Consider the following 21,125-nt stretch of genomic DNA (forward strand, 5'->3'; position numbering starts at 1 on the left):
GCCAGCTGCTCTGCATTCTCATGTCAAGAAGGTGCTCACACTAGCTACAAACAACAACTGGCAGACTGACGGGGACAATAGGGCTGTGTGTGTGTGTGTGTGTGTGTGTGTGTGTGTGTGTGTGTGTGTGTGTGTGTGTGTGTGTGTGTGTGTGTGTGTGTGTGTGTGTGTGTGTGTGTGTGTGTGTGTGTCTGCGCGCCCGCATGTGTGCGTGCACATGTGTGTGTGTGTGTGTGTATTAATGCGCTGATAATCAGGTCTTGGTACCCAGTATTGGCTAGGTTATTATGTGGGTGAAATAGTCTCTCTCTCTCTCTCTCGCTCCCCTTTCCTTCCCTTCCCTTCCCTTCCCCTCTTGTCTCTCTAAGACAAAATATGGAAGCTGCCATAACCGTGATATGCAATTCGCACAACCTGTCTTTTTCCATAATAAGGGTTATACACACACACGCACACACACGCACACGCACACGCACACACACACACACACACACACACACACACACACACACACAGTGTATCAAAGCTGAGGATTATGGAATCCTAATCAGAGTTTTCCATTAGCGGACCATGTGAGTGTCCGTGGCACAGTGCTGTACAGCCTCTGCACACCAGTGCCCCTGAGATGTGAGATGAGTCTTTTCAGACAGATGAGAGAGACAGCATATATGATGCAGCACATCCTGACCTAGTTGAACCATCCAACACCCATAGCTGGGGATGTTTGAAGCACCCCGCATGTGAGCCAGGCATAGATGTGAGTGCGTGTGCAAGGGATGGGACGATATGCGATATTATCGTTTATCGTGATAAAAAACACTCAGGATCATCGTATCGTGGAGATTTAATTTATCGTGATATTGTCCTCCGTCATGCACTGGGATCAATTCACCTTTTATTTGCCGAGCTGCATATCCGGTACCACTTAAACCCTCTATAATTGGTAAACGGTACTATAATATACGTACTTGATACAGTCTTTTTTTCACTCCATCAAATGTCTTTGCCAAAAAATAGCCGATCTACAAGCTCACAACGCGTCACAACAAATGTTCCGCCCCAGGATAATGGATTTTGATTATTGTGATAATATCGTAAATTGTGATTTCTTTTGTCACAATAATCGTGATATGAAATGTTCATATCGTCCCATCCCTAGTGTGTGCCCTTCTGTGTGAATACTGTATGTGTGGTGCATGTGGGGTGTATGTGTGTGATCTCTCTCTCTCTCTCACACACGCACACACACACACACACACACACACACACACACACACACACACACACACACACACACACACACACACACACACACACACACACACACACACACACACACACACACACACACACACACACACACGCTATATGAATATGAATGTGGATGAATATGAAAGTACAGTAGCAGGTGGCGAAGGGAGCATAGAGTGTATGAACTAGCTTCCCAGGGCTGCAGTACACGTAATGACTTTCATCACACAGTCAAGTCTTGTTGCTTGTTCATGATATCCACTTCTCATGGCGGCTGAGCACCTGAGCCACAGGTACAGGCCTTCTATTCTTAGATGGCTCTCCAATACTGGGTCCCTAGTGGACTCTGTCTGTTGAGCCAAGGCACAAGAAAGACAAAGACAGAGTTGACAAAGAGTCAAACTGAACACAAATATCACCTCAAAGTTTAAAAAGAAATACTGAAACTAGGCGAATTACGTGCCTCTGCTGAGGATTGGCTGAAGAAAAAAGGCTTCACCTGTAGGAGTGAAATGGTTCCCATCCAAAATCCACACTGTATAAACCACGCACGGTTCCAAAACCTGTACCGTTTGGTCCGCTACCCACACTTCAGTGCACACATGTACATAGAATCAACTTTTCCCCCTAAATTTACACACTGCCCCTTGTGATGTTTCACATCAGATGTGACATCAGGAGATTGACAAATAATTCTGACATAATTCTGATTAGTGTTGCCCGCCGATATGGTAATTTTTATAAGATCGGAGATCGGGAAAAAAATATCGAAAAAAAAAAAAAACGTTTTTTTTAAAAAGTTTTTAAAGTAATAGAATTATGTTCTTATTGCACTATTCTGCTCTTAATTTCATTTAGTTGGCATGGTTATTTTGTGGTACACTACTCATAAGCTTTGTTTTTAATTTGTTGATTCAGTGTGATAGAATGAATAGAATTTTTTTTTTCTTAATGCCTTGCCAAAAGATCGGATCGGGAGCAATAATATTTGATCGGGATCGAATCGGGAGCAAAAAAACGTGATCGGGGCATCCCTAATTCTGATAGATGACTAGATGGCTCCTCTCCAGGATCCAAACTCATGTGGGGACACAGAAAATGTTGATAAACGTATCTTCTAGTTTTTGCAGAACATACAAATAAAGTGAACGAGTTGTTCGCACAAAGTCACTGCCTGTAGAGTTTGTTGCACGTTATGCTGATCTAATTGAATGAAGTAATTGTTTATTTTAAAATAAGAAAAAGTTGCACCTTTACTTGGCAAAGAAATTAAGGCAGATGAATGATTTTTTGCAAAATATAGTATAGTACATTGGAGTTGACAATAGTGGAGTGCCAGGTGGCTCAGCCAGTTTGTCAACTGACAATATACTCCACAGCGTGGTAGCCACCTCACAGGGCTTTGAATAGTCTTGGATAAGGCCAGAAGTAATTTACACGCTACTCTAAGCAAGGCCCTACTGTACATTGGGGCTGTGATGAGTATCACTTCACCCTACATCTGAGCAGGTGTAAGGCGATCAGAGATGCAACTGAGGGAGCTGTTACCTATGATGGCCTGTTTGATGCTGGAGTGAACGGCCAGGATGTTCTTGTGGATCAGTTCCATGGGTCCAGGCCGGTGGGAGATCTTATCGTTCAGTTCATCAGTCAGACGGGCTCTCTTCAGCTGTAGCTGCCTGGCCTGCAGAGACGGCTCAGCTGAGGTCTCTGCAATCACATGAAACCAGACACAATGGAATTTTAAACAGCCTGCCAGGAAATGAGATCAGTTGATAGGGACGAGTAAAGTCCCTTTATTTTATGTTTCTGCTTTCACTATACTGCGCAGTTAAGAATGACAGGAAAGAGGGGAGGTTGGGTGTACACTGTACAGTATGTGGCCCACGTTATGACCTGGATAACAGTGCTGGCAAAAAATGCATCTAACCCACTCCTCCTCGGTCCACTCTGTTCCTAGTTAGTGGATTTGTTGCAGTACCCTAATGGATACCAACAAGGATCTCTCAAAGCCTTGTATTATTTAAAAGAACAACAAAAACAAACAAAACAACACCTTCAAGGATGTGCATCCTGATGAGTTCTGCACGCTGCGGTCGAGCTTTGATCTTCCTCTTCAGATAATCCTCCGTCTGGGGAGAGAGGGAGGGAGGGAGGGATGGAGGGAAAGAGAGAGAGAGAGAGAGAGAGAGAGAGAGAGAGAGAGAAAGAGAGAGAGGGAGAAAGAAAGAAAGAAAGAAATGTACATATTATTTAGGGTCGGGAGCCGGAGGTGTTGCGGTTGCAACTTTGCTGTAGGTTCCGTAGGGTCCAAAAATGTCTTTACCGACCACAGTGAAGCACACCTTGTATTCAGGTCTATACTTGTTAACCAAGACAGAGAGACACACAGTGGAGGCAATTGAAATAAATTACATTTAGAAACACAGTAAGAGACAAACAGGGAATGTTTGGGGAGGACAACAGAAAGGTTGTGGGTAGAGGTGGGACAACAGAAGTACAGAGCAGTCAGAGAAGGACGTCCTCCACTGTCAGACACCACAAGGAACTTTCTATGCTCTTTACTAGGGGTGTAACGATACATTTTAATAGCAATAAGCATCACGATACATGGTTGACGATACAATACATGGACGATATTGGTTAATTCATGGCGATACGATACGATTCGATTCAATTATTTAAAATCGATAGAGTAACTATTTCTCAAAGAAATTAAATCTGTGTGAAACGTGTCAAAAATCTATTATTATGGATATAAATAAGTAAACGCTGTGATTCTCTAGCAAATACATGGACATTATATTTCAACACTTATGGACACACCCGCAATTTGACATGAACACAGAGATTACACACATTTATCGATAGACCAAGAGTAGCTATATGAAATGGAAAGGTAATTAGACCCTTCTTTTTCATTTTCCCTCTTAAAATTGCTAAATACAAGGCACAAATACTTAGTTTCCATATAATCGATTATTTGCATTGCAATACCATTCGATACCGATTATATGCATTTTAAAAAGATACGATACAAGGTACAATATTTTGCTTTTGCAAACGATATAGTAGTTCATTGCAAATTAAAATCGATTTTTCGATTCATCGTTATCGTTACACCCCTACTCGTTTACACCCTTTAGGTCTGTTCTCCCTCACTCCTGCTGACACATCAGCCTTACTATCAACTCCTCTTGCTCCTTCCTCAACAACAATGGTAGATACAATGTACTAAATTATAATATATTTTATTGCCTGGGTGAGGACGGGAAAAGACAGAGAAGGTGATACACTGGGGCTGATTGGTCAGCTAGGGGTTATATGACAGCATACCAATCAGTGCAAGCTAAAGTCACATCTTCCCTAAGGACTATACAACAGCAGGCCGATCAGCATTCAGCACTGCTCTAGTTCCACCGTGCGCAATACACGGTTGCTGCAGATGATTTGGTAGAATTCAGGGCTGAATCAAAGGAGAGCTTTGATGTTTCACAGAATGTAATGAACTAATTATCACCCAGGCCAGCATTTGTTAGGGCTAATGTGCTTGCCCTCAGTTAGATAAGCTCTGGCAAAGATTAATGCAGAGGTGAATCTTTCACCTTTCTTTAACCCCCACGCAGGCACACACACTGCACACATGCAGTCTTGTGCACACGCCTTACATCTGACCTTCGCTGACACTTCCTCCATCCCATCACCTCAGTACTTGAATTTCTTACTCAGCATCTTGTAACTCTCCTCTCCTGTATTCTCTCTTACACAGGTTAGGTTTTATAACCTCTGAGTCTGTACATGGTGTACTATAGATACAGCAGGGAAAAAAGCCATGCATGTCTACCTAATATAATAACATGATCGTTAATATGATATTACACTGCTCATTATCTTTACTGTTCCAGCAGCATAGTCGGACCATGTCAATATTTTGCCATGAGCAACAGTCAGTAACACATGCCGGAATTGATGAAAGCATGGCATAAAATGTTGATTCAATGAGTTAATGATTCCCATTCCCAGTCATCCTTTCTTTATTAATTTCCCTTTATACTAGGGACCATGCATACCCTGTAGGCAGGTATCTGCCTTACAGCTAGTGGAGAGCAGTGAGCAGTGATGGATACAGGAAGAGCATACTGACCCGTGCCCGTTCTAAACTCCGTCTCTGTTCGTGGAAGTTTGCAGAACTTTTCAGTGCTAGAAAATTTGAGAGAGAAAGAGAGAGAGAGGAGAGAGAGAGAAAGAGAGAGAGAGGAGAGAGAGAGAGAGAGAGAGATTAGTATGGCAGTGAGTGCATGCCCTCTAGAACAGTGCAAATTGCAAAATGTCTCTGAATGTCTCTTTTTTTCTGTTCAATTTCAGTTCATTAAAAACAAAGAAGAACAAAAAGTGGACAAGGAAGGTGACTGCACTCCTTAGGTGAAAGTCACTTTTAACATTTGGATTTGGAACACCTAATTGAAAGCAACTATCATGTCAGACTGCTGATATGACTGCTGATAAGCCATGAAATTGGAAAAATTACTTTGCATTCAAATCCAGAGTCAATTTAACCCTTACCCCCCCTTACCGTAGCCCCATCCCCCTTGTCTCCCCTACCCTGTGCATATACTGTTTTGTATAACTGTGATGATGTTTGTATGTTTTTTGTTATTTGTATAACCATGAGTTGAACACCTAGGACCTGCGACGTAAAAAAGACTGTAAAAAGACTTATTTGCGATGTTCCTTTTAGACAGGGTGCTTAACTGTACTTGTACTGTACTACATTCCTTAATGTATTGACTATACTTGTTATGTTCTCCACTTTTGTCAAATAAAATACTCAATCAATCAATCAATCAAGAGTGTAGAAATGTACCATGTTTACACTTAAATGAATACTCTCCAGTGGTCACATTGATAGATAATTGTATGAGGGGGGGGGGGGGGGTGTTGTTGTTGTTGTTGAGGGGCACTTGGTGAATATCTCGCATCGGGGCACGCCGGGGGCTAGTTCCGCTACTGTATGGAAGTGTATGCATACTGTATGTCACCTGTCTGACTCTCTCAAATACAGCAATATATGAATATACTCCTGGGCTGTCTCTGTGTTTTATTAGGTATGGTTATGGATTAGGATATCTATTATCCATATATATTTTTTTACTTAACAACATCAGTAGACATTGTTAGAAGTGACCGATCCCGTGAACATCATGGTCCAATATGCAAATTAGGCACTTCCAGAATTTCTCAGTGACAAAGAAAGACTAGATGTTCTTCCAGACCCTTTTCATTTGTATTTATTTAAACTTTTTTTTTTTTTTTTTTACTTTTTGTATGAAGGAAAACCATCTTAAACAAAATATTAATATAGCAGGAATATATAAATATACTTTAAAACATGTCTGGACTTTATTGCTGCCAGCATATTTAGTCTGGTAACAATATTATTGCTACCGGGAAATATGGCTGCAACAGATGCAGCTTTCCCTGCCAGCAAGGATCATCATCCATGGTCCTACTGTATCTAAAGGACATGTTCAACTCCCTTCAAGTGAGGGGAGATTCCTATCAGCAGAAATGTCTTTGTCTACTGCGGGTGAATGAAATTTCACCATTAAAAATGTTACCCTATAAAGACCCATTCCCACTGGGCCAGATAAACAGATAAAAAAATATCTTTCTCCATTCAAGTGGATGGTAAGATACTGATAATAAAAGATATCTGAGACCGATATTATTTATCTGTATCTTACCATTCACTTGAATGGAGAAAAATATTCTTTATCTGTTTATCTGGCCCAGTGGGAATGGGCCTTAATTTTAGGAAAATGGCTCATCACTGCACTTATTTTTCTTTTTTCAATTGGACACTTTCATCTGAAAGACTTACAATAAAGTTTACAAAGCTTAGAGGGAGGGAGAGAAAGAGAGAGAAATGTGACAGATTAGTTTTGCTGGCATAACAGGACTTACTGTGACTTTCAGATATCACTTTTGATATTTAAGTACAGTTCCATATTAAGCACAGTACTGTATTAAGACTTCCTTTAATACTTTTACTAAGTAGCATTACTAGATACCATTACAAAAATAAAACTAGTCTAACTTCTTTTAAATGTCAACACACTGCTGTCAACACACTGTTTTCTCAATTACATAACCTAGTAAACCAACAAATAACTGCACCGATTGTTAGAACCATTATGTTACCCAAAGCCGCAAGAAATGCATATACACTTAATCAAATCACCAAACACGACAGCCAGTGTCATTTACATTTTTTATTATTCATTATCTATTATTTATTTTCGGAGAGAGAAACTCAATAAAAAAAAGTATAAATTCAAAACCAAGCAAAGCCTGGCAAGTAAAATAAAGTAATTAAGTAATACGTTTAGCAAGTACTATAATTCATTTCAGTCCCACCACCGCTAATGTAATCAGTGACTTTCTACTATGTACTGGTTTTACTCAAGTGTGGCTTTTTCAGGTACTGTTTCTACACTGACTTGTATGAACTGCCATTTTGCAAGTAAGTGCCTCATTTATTCACACTACAGTACACTGTAGTGTTACACTACAGTAATCAGTTTTAAATGTCTTTCAACCCGGGATCTATCCTGTCACAGTATCCTGTACCCTCTAACATCAATACTTTACAGTCCCCTAATTAACTAAAAGTAGATGGTAATCAAATAGTTACTAGCGCACAAAATAAAAGGAAGCCTACTACAACTATCCATTTCTATACCATACCATCCAGTTTGCTTGTAGATTACTATGAACTTAACTATGTAGTACACATTTTCCAAGTGACATACGCACACACGCGCACACACACACACTTCTGGATGCACAAGTGCAAACATGCACAACACACAATGCGCGCAATCACACACATGCTGTGACCCAATGGGTCAGTTCCCTCTGGCAAGACTGGTGCTGGCTCAAGCCTCAGTTCACGCCACTGAGCACTGTCACATCTCACACTGACACACACACACACACACACACACACACACACACACACACACACACACACACACACACACACACACACATACATACATAAATATACATGAGGATTAATAATACACACAAAACCTGTAGATGTTAATGTGTGCCCCGTGCCATCCCCCAGGGACAGTGCGCTTCTCTTTGACCTCTCACCCATCGATAAGGGGGTCATGTGTCCTGCTGCAGGGGCTATGAACCTTCCTGCCACTCAGCTGGAGGGGAAATGAGGGAATGGATGGATGGCCAAAACCAGGGGCACATACAGTATCAGGAGTGGAGGGGAGAGGAAATTAATGGATGGAGAGAAAAAGGCAAAGGGGACAAGGGAGTAGGAGAGGGAGAGAGAGGGAGACACACACACACACACACACACACACACACACACACACACACACACACACACACACACACACACACACACACACACACACACACACACACACACACACACACACACACACACACACACACACACACACAGAGGGGAAAGAGATGGATAATGGGAGAAAATGGAAGATTGGAGGGAGGCGAAGGCAGGTGAGGATAGGAGAAGGAGGGACAGAGAGAGACAGAGACAGATGGAGAGGGGGCGACAGGGCAGGGATGGAGAGATATGGACCAACGGAGTGAGAGAGGGAGGGAGGGAGAAGGCGAGATTGGTGGGATGAGGTCAGAGAGAAAAGACCCCTTTATCTGCATGAGAGGCTGCAGAATGGTCTTCCTGCTGCAGCCACACCACTCCGTGGTGGCAGATGGAAGTCTTTAACACTACAGACCACCCAAGCACCCTTACTTCCCCTGAGGAGCACTGCGTGTTCCATGTGTGGTGTTTGCTAGAGTAATTGGCTGTGTTTATGGGTGGGACGCCAACAGTGTGCTCGTCACTGCACTGGCGACTCCTACTGGGTGGTCAGAGAATGTGTTTGTTAGAAAGCGGAACTGGACAAATATTGGGACGATATATGGTCAGTAATAAAGGAGATACTGAAATACTAAATACCGAAAACAAGTGTGGTCTGTATCTAGGAAACTTGACACAGCAAAACACGCATAGAGAAGACATGTATCTGGTCAAGCTGTTGCTAGCAGCCAGCAAAAAAAGCAACCACAACATTGTGGTATAAAAGTGACCCTCCAACTCGTGAGCAGTGGCTGTGCATTGTGGAGGAAATATATGTGATGGAGAGATTCACCCATAAACTCAGACTACAAGAAGAAACATTCCTGCATATAAAACCCAACAGGATGACACCACGGAAAACAAACTTTGAAATGGACTAAAATGTGAATCTTGAAATTTTGTGAAAACGTAAACCCTGCACTGTATGAATGTGACAATCTGCAAATAAAATGTAAGTAAAAAAAAATAAAGAAAGCGGAACTGGGTGTGCCACCATGTTACACTCGGACTCCTCAATGTCAGGTCAAAAGATTGATTACGGTATGTAAATTTGACCTTGACCATGTGCGTAGTGTGTTATCTGTGTCTTTCGGGCAGTCTACTGATCATTTTCTATTTTAAGTTATGATTCTTATCCTGAAGATAACTTTCAGGAAAATCCGAAACATTTTGTTCCCAGACAGGACAGATTACAATACCCTGCCCTAACATGCAATATGCAGTAGGATACTGCTCTGGTCTGAGCATAGTGGTGTTTCTACAAACAACTAGGCCTCACATGCTACATCATCCTCCCCAGCTGTACGGGGTTGGGCGGTGAGGATTGTCCTCATGCCCCTTCTGTGGACAGGAATAACTGTGGGATGGCCTCTATCACAGGCTTAGCTCACAAACATGCACCTGATACAAAGGCTTCAGACTCTCTCTCTCTCTCTCTCTCACTTATTCCATTTCCTCTCTCTTTCTCTAAACAAGAGATAAACATACACACCTACACACTGTACACAGTCAGACACACATGCTGTGTATGTATGGGGTAGTAAGATATAAATGAGTGTTACTTCAGTAAATGTGAGCAGGCACAGAGTCTCAGAGGGGTATAAATAACATGTTAGGTAGGGTGTCACTGTGGAGGTTTAATATAGCACTATGTGTCACACTGCGGGCTACTGAGGGCGTTCTCACACTGGGTCCCTTTCAGCCCTAACAGACACACGCACGCACGCAGTCACGCGCGCGCACGCACGCACGCACGCACGCAGTCACACACAAACAACACTACTAAAGCAGGGTCTGAATTCGGCATAGGGTGGCGGGAATTGCACATCATTTTCTTGATTCCTGCAAATGTATAGCACTCATAACATGGGAAATTCTCGCACATATGCACTGTAATGTTATCAATATATTGGCCAACTTGAATGCACAATGACATCTTTCCGGACTGTCGTCCATGATGTGGCCCCCCACGCTACAATGAGCCTACGATGAGCCCACTCTGCTGTAGTAATATAGACTGTAAAAAATCACACCCGTGTGAAGTGGAGCTGTGTGTGTGTGTGTGTGTGTGTGTGTGTGTGTGTGTGTGTGTGTGTGTGTGTGTGTGTGTGTGTGTGTGTGTGTGGATCATGTGTACCGATTTTTGTGACATTTGAAGAAAATATGTAGGAAAAGGAGTTTTGGAGAAAATTCAAGATGGCGGAAAATCTATCATGGCGCAAATGGGCGTGGCCTATATGGGGAGATGCGTCATGACCCAAGGAATCCAGGGAAAAAATATTTTTAATTTTCCGACCTACGGTTCAAGAGTTACAGGCCAAAACGTAAAGTGGGGTGTTATGGCGCCACCATGCGGCCAAATGACACAATTATTTTTTATTTAATCCTTGAAATCATTATGAACCTCCTCTCCAAGTCTTGAAACTCTAGCCCCTATATGGTTTGCGAGAGACAAATAATTGAATGTGAGTTTTTGCGATTCCCATTATAAGTCAATGGGGAAAATTAATTCACTAATAAATTAATATCAATTAAACTATAGAACCTTTCTCTTAGAAAAGTAATAGCCCACGATTCCCGAGTAAGCCGTTCGATTTGACATATGGCGCGAGTGTGTGGTGGCAAAACTGTGGGACTAGTGGCGTGCCGAAGTTTAGGAAGTTCAGGCTACATACAGACACACACACAGACAGACAGACAGACAGACACACAGACAGACCCACACGGCCACGTATAGGGAGCCTGTGCTTCACACAGCTCCAAAAAGGCTGTGGTGCACTCTTGCTACCATATCAGGTTTCATGTTTAAAGAGATGAAATCATGGACCGCATACTGGAAAACATTATCTTAGGATGGATTGGTGCCATGGAATGTGAAGACCAGGACCTTGAATTTAATGCATTGGTGATTGGCGATCCAGTGGAGGTTGAAGAGCAAAGGGATGATGGGCTCATGGGGAATTGCATGATTCACAAAGGTGAGCAAGCACAGTTTTGGCCATATAAATGACTGGTGACCCGTAGAACTCACCCCCATAGTGAGCAAAATGTCAAAGAGCTAATCAACAAGCTGCGACTCACCCTAGACCCCCCACCAATTTCCCTACTGACAAAACAGATCCATAGACAATGCCAGAGCCACAACACCATTACACTGCCCTCTCCCACCTGGAGAGAAACAGCCTTCAGTGTTCACCATATTAAGTCCCCTCCTGACTTGACACCAGAAACAGCGGGACCAGGGATGTGCTGGGCCCCTGATTCAGCCCGGGAAAAAAGAGTTGTAGAGGCCCTCATTGCGCGCTATGGAGAGAGATCTCTCTCTATAGCGCTGCTGCTGCTGCTACTCAAAGATTTGCCATTTCAGATCATGACAAGTGACAAGCCAGTGGGCCAATTACATAAGTTATATTTCGTCATTGTCGGGTGGAAACCTTGTACGTCCAAAGCCGCTTGTTTTGTATTTATCATTTTAAAAATGATTTAAACTAGTGAAAACAGCCATGGTGCGAGGCGTTGTGTGCTTGTAGATCTGCTGTTTTCACTATTTTTGTGCAACGGCCTTGTATGATGATGCAGGGCATTGCTTTGCGAAACTTGGAGATTCTGTCCGACAGTGACGATTTACTTTGTTGGCCGCCCAGCCCCCAAAATGGAATGAAGGCAGACATTTTATTTTTATTTTTTTCCTAATGGCCGGCCTGGACCGGCCATGAATGAACCGGTCGTTCGGGAGTTGTCCTGCTTTTCCCAATGGCCAGCACGTCCCTGAGCGGGACCCTGGACTTCGTGTCAGAACTAGTCCTGTCACAAATATTACATAATCGCAATTATTTTTCTCACCAGAATTCATTTATTTATTTAATAAAAAATTGCTGAAATAGATGATCTACAAGCTCAACGCGGTGTGATGCAACATATTTGATTTGGTCATAGTATATTATTTATTTTGATTATTGGAACCGATCATTGTCAGTAATTTCTTTGTATATTTAAGTTAGTTCTAAGTTATTATATATCTGTGGCATTTTTGTTTACAATACCTAAATGGCACACAGTACTGTGCTTTTGTATGTAATTTATTGTAAAGTAATGTTTCACTGTTCAATGTCAAAAACGCAATTAAATCGTTAGGCAAAATTATTCAAAGGACTATTAATCATCAAGTAAAATATAGTAGTTCAGAACGCGACAGGTAGTGAGGATGGGCTCTAACGCCTCTGCACTCCCTAAACCTCAACCAGGGGTGAGATACCGTGGGCTCGGTTGGGCTCGGCGAGCCCAGACCTATTTAGCTGCACGCACGCGCGCCTCACATGCACGCACATGAATCATCACGTCACGAATTTAGAGGGGCACCACATCTAAAATCCATATCACAACACTGACCTCAACACAGGAGCGTGACACACTGTGAGCTTGTAGCTCTACTATTTTCAGAGTGCAACACCCGAGTGCAACCAAACATAAAATTACGTGTCTTTTAGTTCTACTGGATCTCTTCTCCACTAGTCCCACATTTTTGTCTAGTTTTTATTTGTTGATGAAATTGTCAATATATTTAGTTATAGTTTTAGTCATCACAGCTTTGCTTTTATTTTAGTTTTTGTCTGTGAAAAAGGTAGTCGTCATCATAGTTTTAGTTGAGGAAATCAACCAGGGCTGTGTCCTCAGCCCCCGTTCTCCACCCCAGAGAGCTCCAACATAGTGGTCACAAATGACACACTTGTACCAGGAGAACAACCAGGCTCTCAGTGTTGACAACACCAAAGAGTTAATTGTGGACTACAGGAAGTCAGGCAGAGAGTACACCCCATCTACATATGCACCGCAGTAAAGAGGGTCAGTGATTTCACATTCCTTGGCGTCAACATCAGAAACTCACCTGAGGCTAAAGTGTTTGCAGGTCAGAGGAGCCTGTTCCCAGTACATAACAGAACTCGTAAACTTACTATAACAATACACAGGATCGTATTATTTGCATTCTCCACATCCACAAGCAGCGGACAACAGCTGGGAGCTAATGTCACAGAGATGTTCTAAAGTCTCTGATCAGATCAGATGCTGTTCCTAGACTAGACAGGGTTAGTGGTGATGGGGGCTAAGCTAGAAGGGTTTAGCCATGGCCAACTCTGAGTAAGGGCATCTGGCCCAGCATTATGATCTAACAACACCCTAGCGACTGTATTACAAGCTTATTATCTGTGCTTTAAGCACAAGGTTAGCTCACTTGGCTAACATCAAGTGACAGGTGCTAGCCTCTAGCTTTGGACTGAAAGAAATGGCATAGCCTCAGCTAGTGACCAACATAGCATCACTACAAATTTAGCATTAACTATTGCTTATGAACAACCTAGCCTTTGTACCAATGACATTTAGAGTTAGCCTCTGTAAGAGGGCTGTAGGGCTACTCTATAGTAGGATTGCATAACACTAGCCAATATAAATGTTTCATTATGTAGGTAATATGCATTATTACACTGTTTGTGAACTGGGGTAAATGTCACATTCTAAAGCTAGAAAATAAGAAGACATCTAAATAACACAAAGCACATTTACAGTAAAATGAGGATTTAGTTGTGTGATGTTGTGAGAACAAAAATGAAATGTATTTGATAATATTATTGTATTTGACATGAAACGTATTTGATAATGCAATTAAAGAAAGTCACAGTTCTAAGTCACTGTGTTCCATCTTACACAGACAAATCAATTTCTGTACTAAAAGGGGAGTGAATATGGATGTTAAGAATATGGATGTTAAGAGGAAGGAAGTGATGGTGTGAACTAAAAGTGTATCTGGAGGTACAAACTAGATCGGTGCATCCGATCAACCAGCCGTTCAGTATGCCCACTTGAGGCCATTTTGGGGTATTGATTTCCACAGTGCTGAAGGAATAATTAGTTACTGCTATGATAATAAATACATAGTAATGCTGGTAAATAACTATAAGGCAAATATATAAATGAATTCATGAGTGAATGAATGAATTAAAGTTAAAACATTAACATTTAGAAAATATTAATAATAAATTGATCAGATCGGTGATTGATCGGTATCGGGTGATCAAACTTTTGTGATCGGTGCTCGGTGATCGGTTCCAAAAAACCTGATCGGACCATCCCTAGGACCATCCCTAGTACAAACCCTAACTAAACCAACATCTCTAGTTCTACGTCTCTCCACTTCATTGAGATATTGTGGAATATGTCATTTTGACAGTGTCCTTGGTAACCTCAACCTTTGACCTCTTTGGCCCAACGGTTAGCCATCTCTTCAGGGCAGCTTACTGAATAGAGCTTTGACTTTGAACGGCTCTTTTAAGTGAACGATGGGATCCGGTTCGCGGAGTAGAGAGCCGTTCATTTGGGGGGGGCAGATCCACCTCGCTGCCTACAACGCTGGCCGAGTGAGTGAGTCAGTGAGAGAGAGACAGAGTCAGGGGGCACATTGTGCACACGGCATGTTGTTTGGGCACTCTGCTAGCTACTACTGGCTGCTAGTAAGTTAAGTTTAAGTTAAGTGTAGCCAGCAACCTTTTTCGGACCCCTTTTTACCCACCACTTTATTGCAGCCCACTGATAATTCCCACCAAGTCTCGTTAAAATCTGCACCTCAAGTTGTTTTGTTCACAGAATGAGAGACGCACGTATACAAGCATACACACACACACACACACACACACACACACACACACACACACACACACAAACACACACGCACACACTGATGACAATACCGTGCCACACATGCAAGCAGGGTAAAACAATATTTAAAAAGAAAAAAAATATATAGATCATCAGGAGGTACATAAAAGAAGAGAGATGAAGAACTGATGCGTTTTAAGGGAGAAGAGGGGAGGAAGAGGGAGGAGGGGGTTATGGAGAAAAACAGGAGGAGGTGATAAGAAAGGTGAGTTGTCACTGAAAGGGAGGGAGAGAGAAAATGTTCGGAAAGCAGACCTGAAGAGGTGGGGGGGAGTAAAAAGGTCAGTGCCACGTGTTGTCCCTGCTACCAGCTGGTGGGCTGGCAGGGAAGGACATCTTCCGTCCTCTGACTGCTCTGTCCTTCTGTGTTTGTATTTCTCTAACTAATAACTCTATTGTGTTTGGCCGTTAACATTGTGCAGGCTTGTTCATGAACTGAGACCACTGAGGAGAGGCGGGCAAAATGTTAAAATATGCAGTATATCGTTGCTGTCGGGTGGAAACCTTGTATGCCAAAACCGTTAGTTTTATATTCCTCATTTTAAAAATTATTTAAACTAGTGAAAATAGCAGATCTACAAGCACACAACACCTCACACTTTTCACTAGTTTTCTACGACACTCTTATATGATGAAACAGGGCTTAATTTACGGAAAACTTTCAAATTTGAAACTTGGAGATACAAGGTTTCTGCCGGACAGTAACGATATGTCTTTAACCAAACTGATTTCTAAGACATGAAACTGTATATATGATCTCTCTCTCATCTGTTCTGCCCCCTTTTCTCTCTCTCTCTCTCTCTCTCTCTCTCTCTCTCTGACTTTACTCATTCTGTGTAGGCATTTCTTCATGCTCGCTCAGTCCACTTTGCAACGATGGTACTTGTTTGCCAGAATCAGATAACATCAGAAGCACTTTATGCTTCTGTGAGGAAAAGTTATTTGATAGGTCCTACATAATCTCTAGCATATGTTTTCCCTTGTCATTCATTTCTTCGTTGGGAGAGAACAGCGCATCTACTGAGCCAAAATGTGCATTGAAGTTGCCAACAATGGCATGTGGCTGGACACAATTGTCTGCCGGAGCTGATTGTAGAACTGTGCTTTGGCGTCAACGCCAGCTGGGTTGGGTTTTCCTGGAATGATGCTGCGATGATTTTCTCTGATATGTGTTCAACGCCTGTTAGTAGCTTCTGTGCCTCCCTTCTGACTAGATCCAAACCCCTAGGACTATGTTGTTGATGTTTTTATCATCATTAATTTACTGCACACTTGTACTACAACCACCCAATACATAACGCAAGTGAACTGCGTAACAGCTGTCTCATTGATTGTCAGTGGCAGCACATGTGTGCACATCAAATCAAACAGTACACAACCCAACAATATATATGATTTAATCACATTTATCCACCAAAACATTATTTATGTTTATTTGTATTTATTTGCTTGCTTTTTGTTTAAATGTTATCAACTTTAATACAAATCTGATTTGAAAAGTTTCTGACAATATATCGGTCAAAAACCTGGCATTTGAGAGAGAGAGAGAGAGAGAAAGAAATGTCTTTAACGGTGTATGAGTCTGTGTGCGACAGCGACAGAGAGAGCAAAAATGAAAGTGAGAATGCACGCCGACGTACTATAATGTCTGAATGAGTGAGAAACTATGTGTGTGTGTGTGTGTGTGTGTGTGCGTGCGTGCGTGCGTGCGTGCGTGCGCACCCCCTTTAGGTAGAGACTGTGTCTGTGTGACCACATCTGTGATGTACAATAGTTTATTCCTGTAACAGCATTGTGAGGAAAAGGTCATGAAAATAACTAGCACCTAGACAGGTGATTCAAAACATATTTCCAGCAAAGCTTTGGGGGGTGAGGAGATATGGGGAAGAAAAAGGAAAGAGCTACATTATTGCAGATAGATCAGGTACTGTAGGAATACATAGTCAGATTTGTTATTGTTAATGCAAATTTGATAAGCATCAATTGAAATATGCACAATAGAATGGAGGTGTTAGCAATTCTAATTGCCTCTCCAGCGCCTTGAAGTACATGTTGGCTCTGGTTCTCTCACTGTCACATTGTGTTTACTGTGCTTACCAATTTGTTTTCCTGTCTGTATAACCTTAACGAATGGCCCAAACACAAGTTCAAGTCACTGAGTCCAATTATTTTTTAAAGAAACTTAACAACTTTAAAGCATCACGGCACTTCCCTCTGTATGAATGAATGAACCATTGTAAAGCACTTTGAGCACTTGGAAAAGTGCTATAAAAATGCAATTCATTATATACATTTAAAATAAAAAACCTTTTTGTTTTCAACTTCTATTCTAAACCAGTCTGGGAACGAGACCAGTCTGCAGGCTGTTCTTAGTGGCAGTAGACAGACTGCCACCTTGCTTTGGAAACTGTAAACGGCATTTCTTGTGATAAGACGGCACTGTTCTAACCACAACCCAAATGACTTGAGGCGCTATCTACTGTGCGAGAAGTAACATGTGAAAAAAAGGCACAGATGTCTGCTTCTCATTGGCCTAACTAGGCTGTTTGAATGAGCCACCTCAGCATCAAAGAAAGTAAATTCAGCAAATTTTCACATTTCAAATCCTGATACTTTAAAAAGTTTACTTTGCGTATGGTTCTTTAACTCTGGGGCTAATAGAAACGGATTGATTAAATCTCATATACAGTACCTTTAATTTGCTCAAATTCATTTGCCCAGTTCTCTCAATAATCACTCATCGCTAGCAATGTTCCAAAGGTTTTTCCTTATAGAAAGGCGTTCCATAAGAGAAGATCTTTACAGCTCTATAGCAATGATTCTCAACCAATATAATTTCAAGGACCCCCAGTTGACATGCATTAGGCATTTCTATCTCTGAGACCCCAATTGATATTGTAAAATCAATGTTAATTTAACTCTGAGAGTGTACAAATCGAACCAAATGGACCCTAACATTTGTACACTCTCAGAGTTTCATACCCATAAGGGTCCATTTGGTTCCTAACTATCATTTAGCTGGGTACCCCCTGGAACTCCCTCAAGGATTCCTGGGGGTCGCCAGACCCCACTTTGAGAACCAATGTACTACAGCATACAGTTTGTACTTACGTGGCATGATCCCCTGGCTGACCAGCTCCTCTCTGGTCCTCCTCTGCTGCAGCTTCAGCTGAAGAACTTTACAGGACATCACAGAGAGACAGAGAGACAGAGAAAAACATCAGTCAGTGCTGAATGCTGAAGCAGAATGACTAACAAGACACGTCATCGAACGGCTAAATAAAATGTAAATGCCGCTGTGTTTCCTGTCCTCTTCTCTTTCTGCTTATAAAGCACAAGTGTAAACCCTTGTAGTAGACGACAACATTACATATACTGTAGGCCTATATCCACTTCAAAGAAGCAGCAATGCTAAACCTTGCTAAAACACATTTCAACAGCCGGACACAGAGTCAATGCCACTGCCAACTCACTTGTAGATAAGCCCTTCTTTTTCATATTTTATACACTACAACCGTAAGGCTGTTTGCATAGGACTGAAAGGAACAGAGGATGACAATAAAGCTATATTAGCTTAACTATAATCTAAAACACACTAGAGGAGAAATGTCTGTGTCTATCATGTCTGATGGTTCCTCTGAACAGAGAGGAGGTTGTGATATTGACATAGGACATAATATACTGAAAGTCACACACACAAAACACGGGAAGGGGAAACGCACACGCGCGCACACACACACGCACGCACGCACGCACACACACCACTTCCTGTTTCTTCGTTATCATAAAATAGAATCAGTTACAAAATACTCCATCACTGCACCATTCAGACACATGGCAACCAGAAAGAGAAATGGAAAGTGAAGTGAAAATATAGCTGACAGTTTATTGATTATGAACAATATAGCTATCTCTAAGCTCTGGGATCACTTCCTCCAGCGATTAGGCTATCTTGATGACAGTCAACTTTTCTTTCCCTTTCTCTGAAACTCAGGTTAAGGAAAATATATATTTGCCTAGCTGACATCTCCAGTTGAATTTCAACACACAAGCTCAAGTTCAATCATCTTGATGAAACAGAGCAGCTCTTCTTCCAGAGCAAATCCAATCCTACCCTCCGCAAAACTTCTCTTGTCAGCATGGAGACTTCTGTAGATGAATCTTAAAGTGAATCCCATACTGGCACATAAGGTTCACTGTCACAGCCTTAACCGGTTCTGCAGGGTTGCTCCCAGTATCATTTTGTGAATTAGAATGTCTCCTTTTAAACCCCACTTTTAAACGTTGTAATTTGCACTTGATTTGATTGGACCCTTTGCATTGTATGGGAGCTATGTTGGTTTTGTTGTTTATTTATTCATTTTAATTTTTTTATTTATTTTTTTGCTTTATTTACAGGACATTGTAGAGTCAGAAAAACCGAGGACATAGAGGGAAACACAGCTCTCCAGTTGGAATTGACCAGGGAACAATGTGATTGTCTGGTCTACACACCATCTAGTCAGCTAGCGGTGCATGCCTTCAGAATGTACTGTCAACCAATACCAAGCAATGCCAATTCAAAGACATTAATTCTACTTGTACGGTGAAGAAAGTGACACTGACCACCATTTCCCTTTTAACAACAACTTCCCATTCTGGTAAGAACCCACCACATTTACAGAACTATGCACAACCTTTACTTAACTCATTCACTGCCAGATATTAATAGCCAACTAACACCCAATGCCAGCCGTTTTTCTTACATTTTGAAGTAGTCACAGCATATTAGTGCTGCCAGAATTGGCCAAAAATATTGAATATTCCTTTTTTGTATGTTTAGATACAAACCCGGCTGTCCGGACTGGAGAACGGGACGCATCACTCCAAAGATGCGCTCATTGTGCTGTGATGTCTTTACCACAACATGAAACGTGAAATTATAATCAGACCAATGGAATGTTTTTAGTTTAAATCAAATTAAGGTCGGCTACAAGAGAAGTGTGGCATGGAGGGAGTTTTACTGTGAGGGACAAGAATCCATGCATAGTTTTTACATCGTGTTTTCGGTGGTCGAGTCTCGTTGTAAACAGTCCGTCTTCACTACCAAATGAATCGCTCGTTTCAGCTTGACCTGTTACTAAGTGAAAAGGCTCCTTTTCAACACTCTCTGTGAACAGGTTGGGACTGTGACATTCATAATACGTACAGTATGTACTGTTTCAAACTTAGTGCTCTCCTGTTCATCACTTTTCTGTGAGCTGTGTGCAATCTTAATGCACGTTTAGATCAGCAGCAGCTCTCCACAGCTGAGGCCAAGTGTTACTTAGAGAGGGAGAGGTTTTAACACAACAAGATTTCCTGACCGGTTTCATTTTTTAAACGCTCATTCTTGCTTAAACATGTGGCATGTGAAGAAAACATCTCTCATTCTCAGATTCTCAAACAAATCTTTAAAGGGGAGCTGATTTTAAGTTGTAAACAGAGGGGACAGACAAGTGATGCAATGTACATGCCACAATCTATTCTGAAATGTACTTCATTGCACTGATGTCACACAAAATTTACACAGATAGTAATGTAGAAAGAAAGATATTTGGATAACTAAAGTAAAGCTTATCTGAGTTGCAATAAAAATAGCAGAATCAATCAATTGTGCCAATTTCTTTTGTAGGCCACTTGAAATTGACCCTTTGTCAGCCTTCTGATTGGTCCCTGACTGGCCAACCAGAAACATCATTCTCTTTTGCTACCGGGGGCGGAGTTATGCAGTGGGACA

At 41.7% G+C, this 21,125-nt stretch overlaps 1 protein-coding gene across 1 annotated transcript in view; it reads right to left on the reverse strand.

Moving 5' to 3' along the window:
• The window catches only part of LOC308282831 (myocardin-related transcription factor A-like), a 63,813-nt gene that overhangs the window by 21,174 nt on the left and 21,514 nt on the right, over positions 1 to 21,125 (reverse strand). The window contains exons 3-6 of the mRNA XM_080723216.1: positions 18,479 to 18,544; positions 5,396 to 5,451; positions 3,308 to 3,383; positions 2,800 to 2,961 (exon numbers count right to left, since the gene is read on the reverse strand). Coding sequence (XP_080579342.1) covers positions 2,800 to 2,961; positions 3,308 to 3,383; positions 5,396 to 5,451; positions 18,479 to 18,544 — 360 coding nt within the window. The remainder of the gene's footprint in view (positions 1 to 2,799; positions 2,962 to 3,307; positions 3,384 to 5,395; positions 5,452 to 18,478; positions 18,545 to 21,125) is intronic.

The sequence above is a fragment of the Nannobrachium achirus genome (genome assembly GCF_963921795.1).
Source record: "Nannobrachium achirus genome assembly, chromosome: 4".
NCBI lineage: Eukaryota > Metazoa > Chordata > Actinopteri > Myctophiformes > Myctophidae > Nannobrachium > Nannobrachium achirus.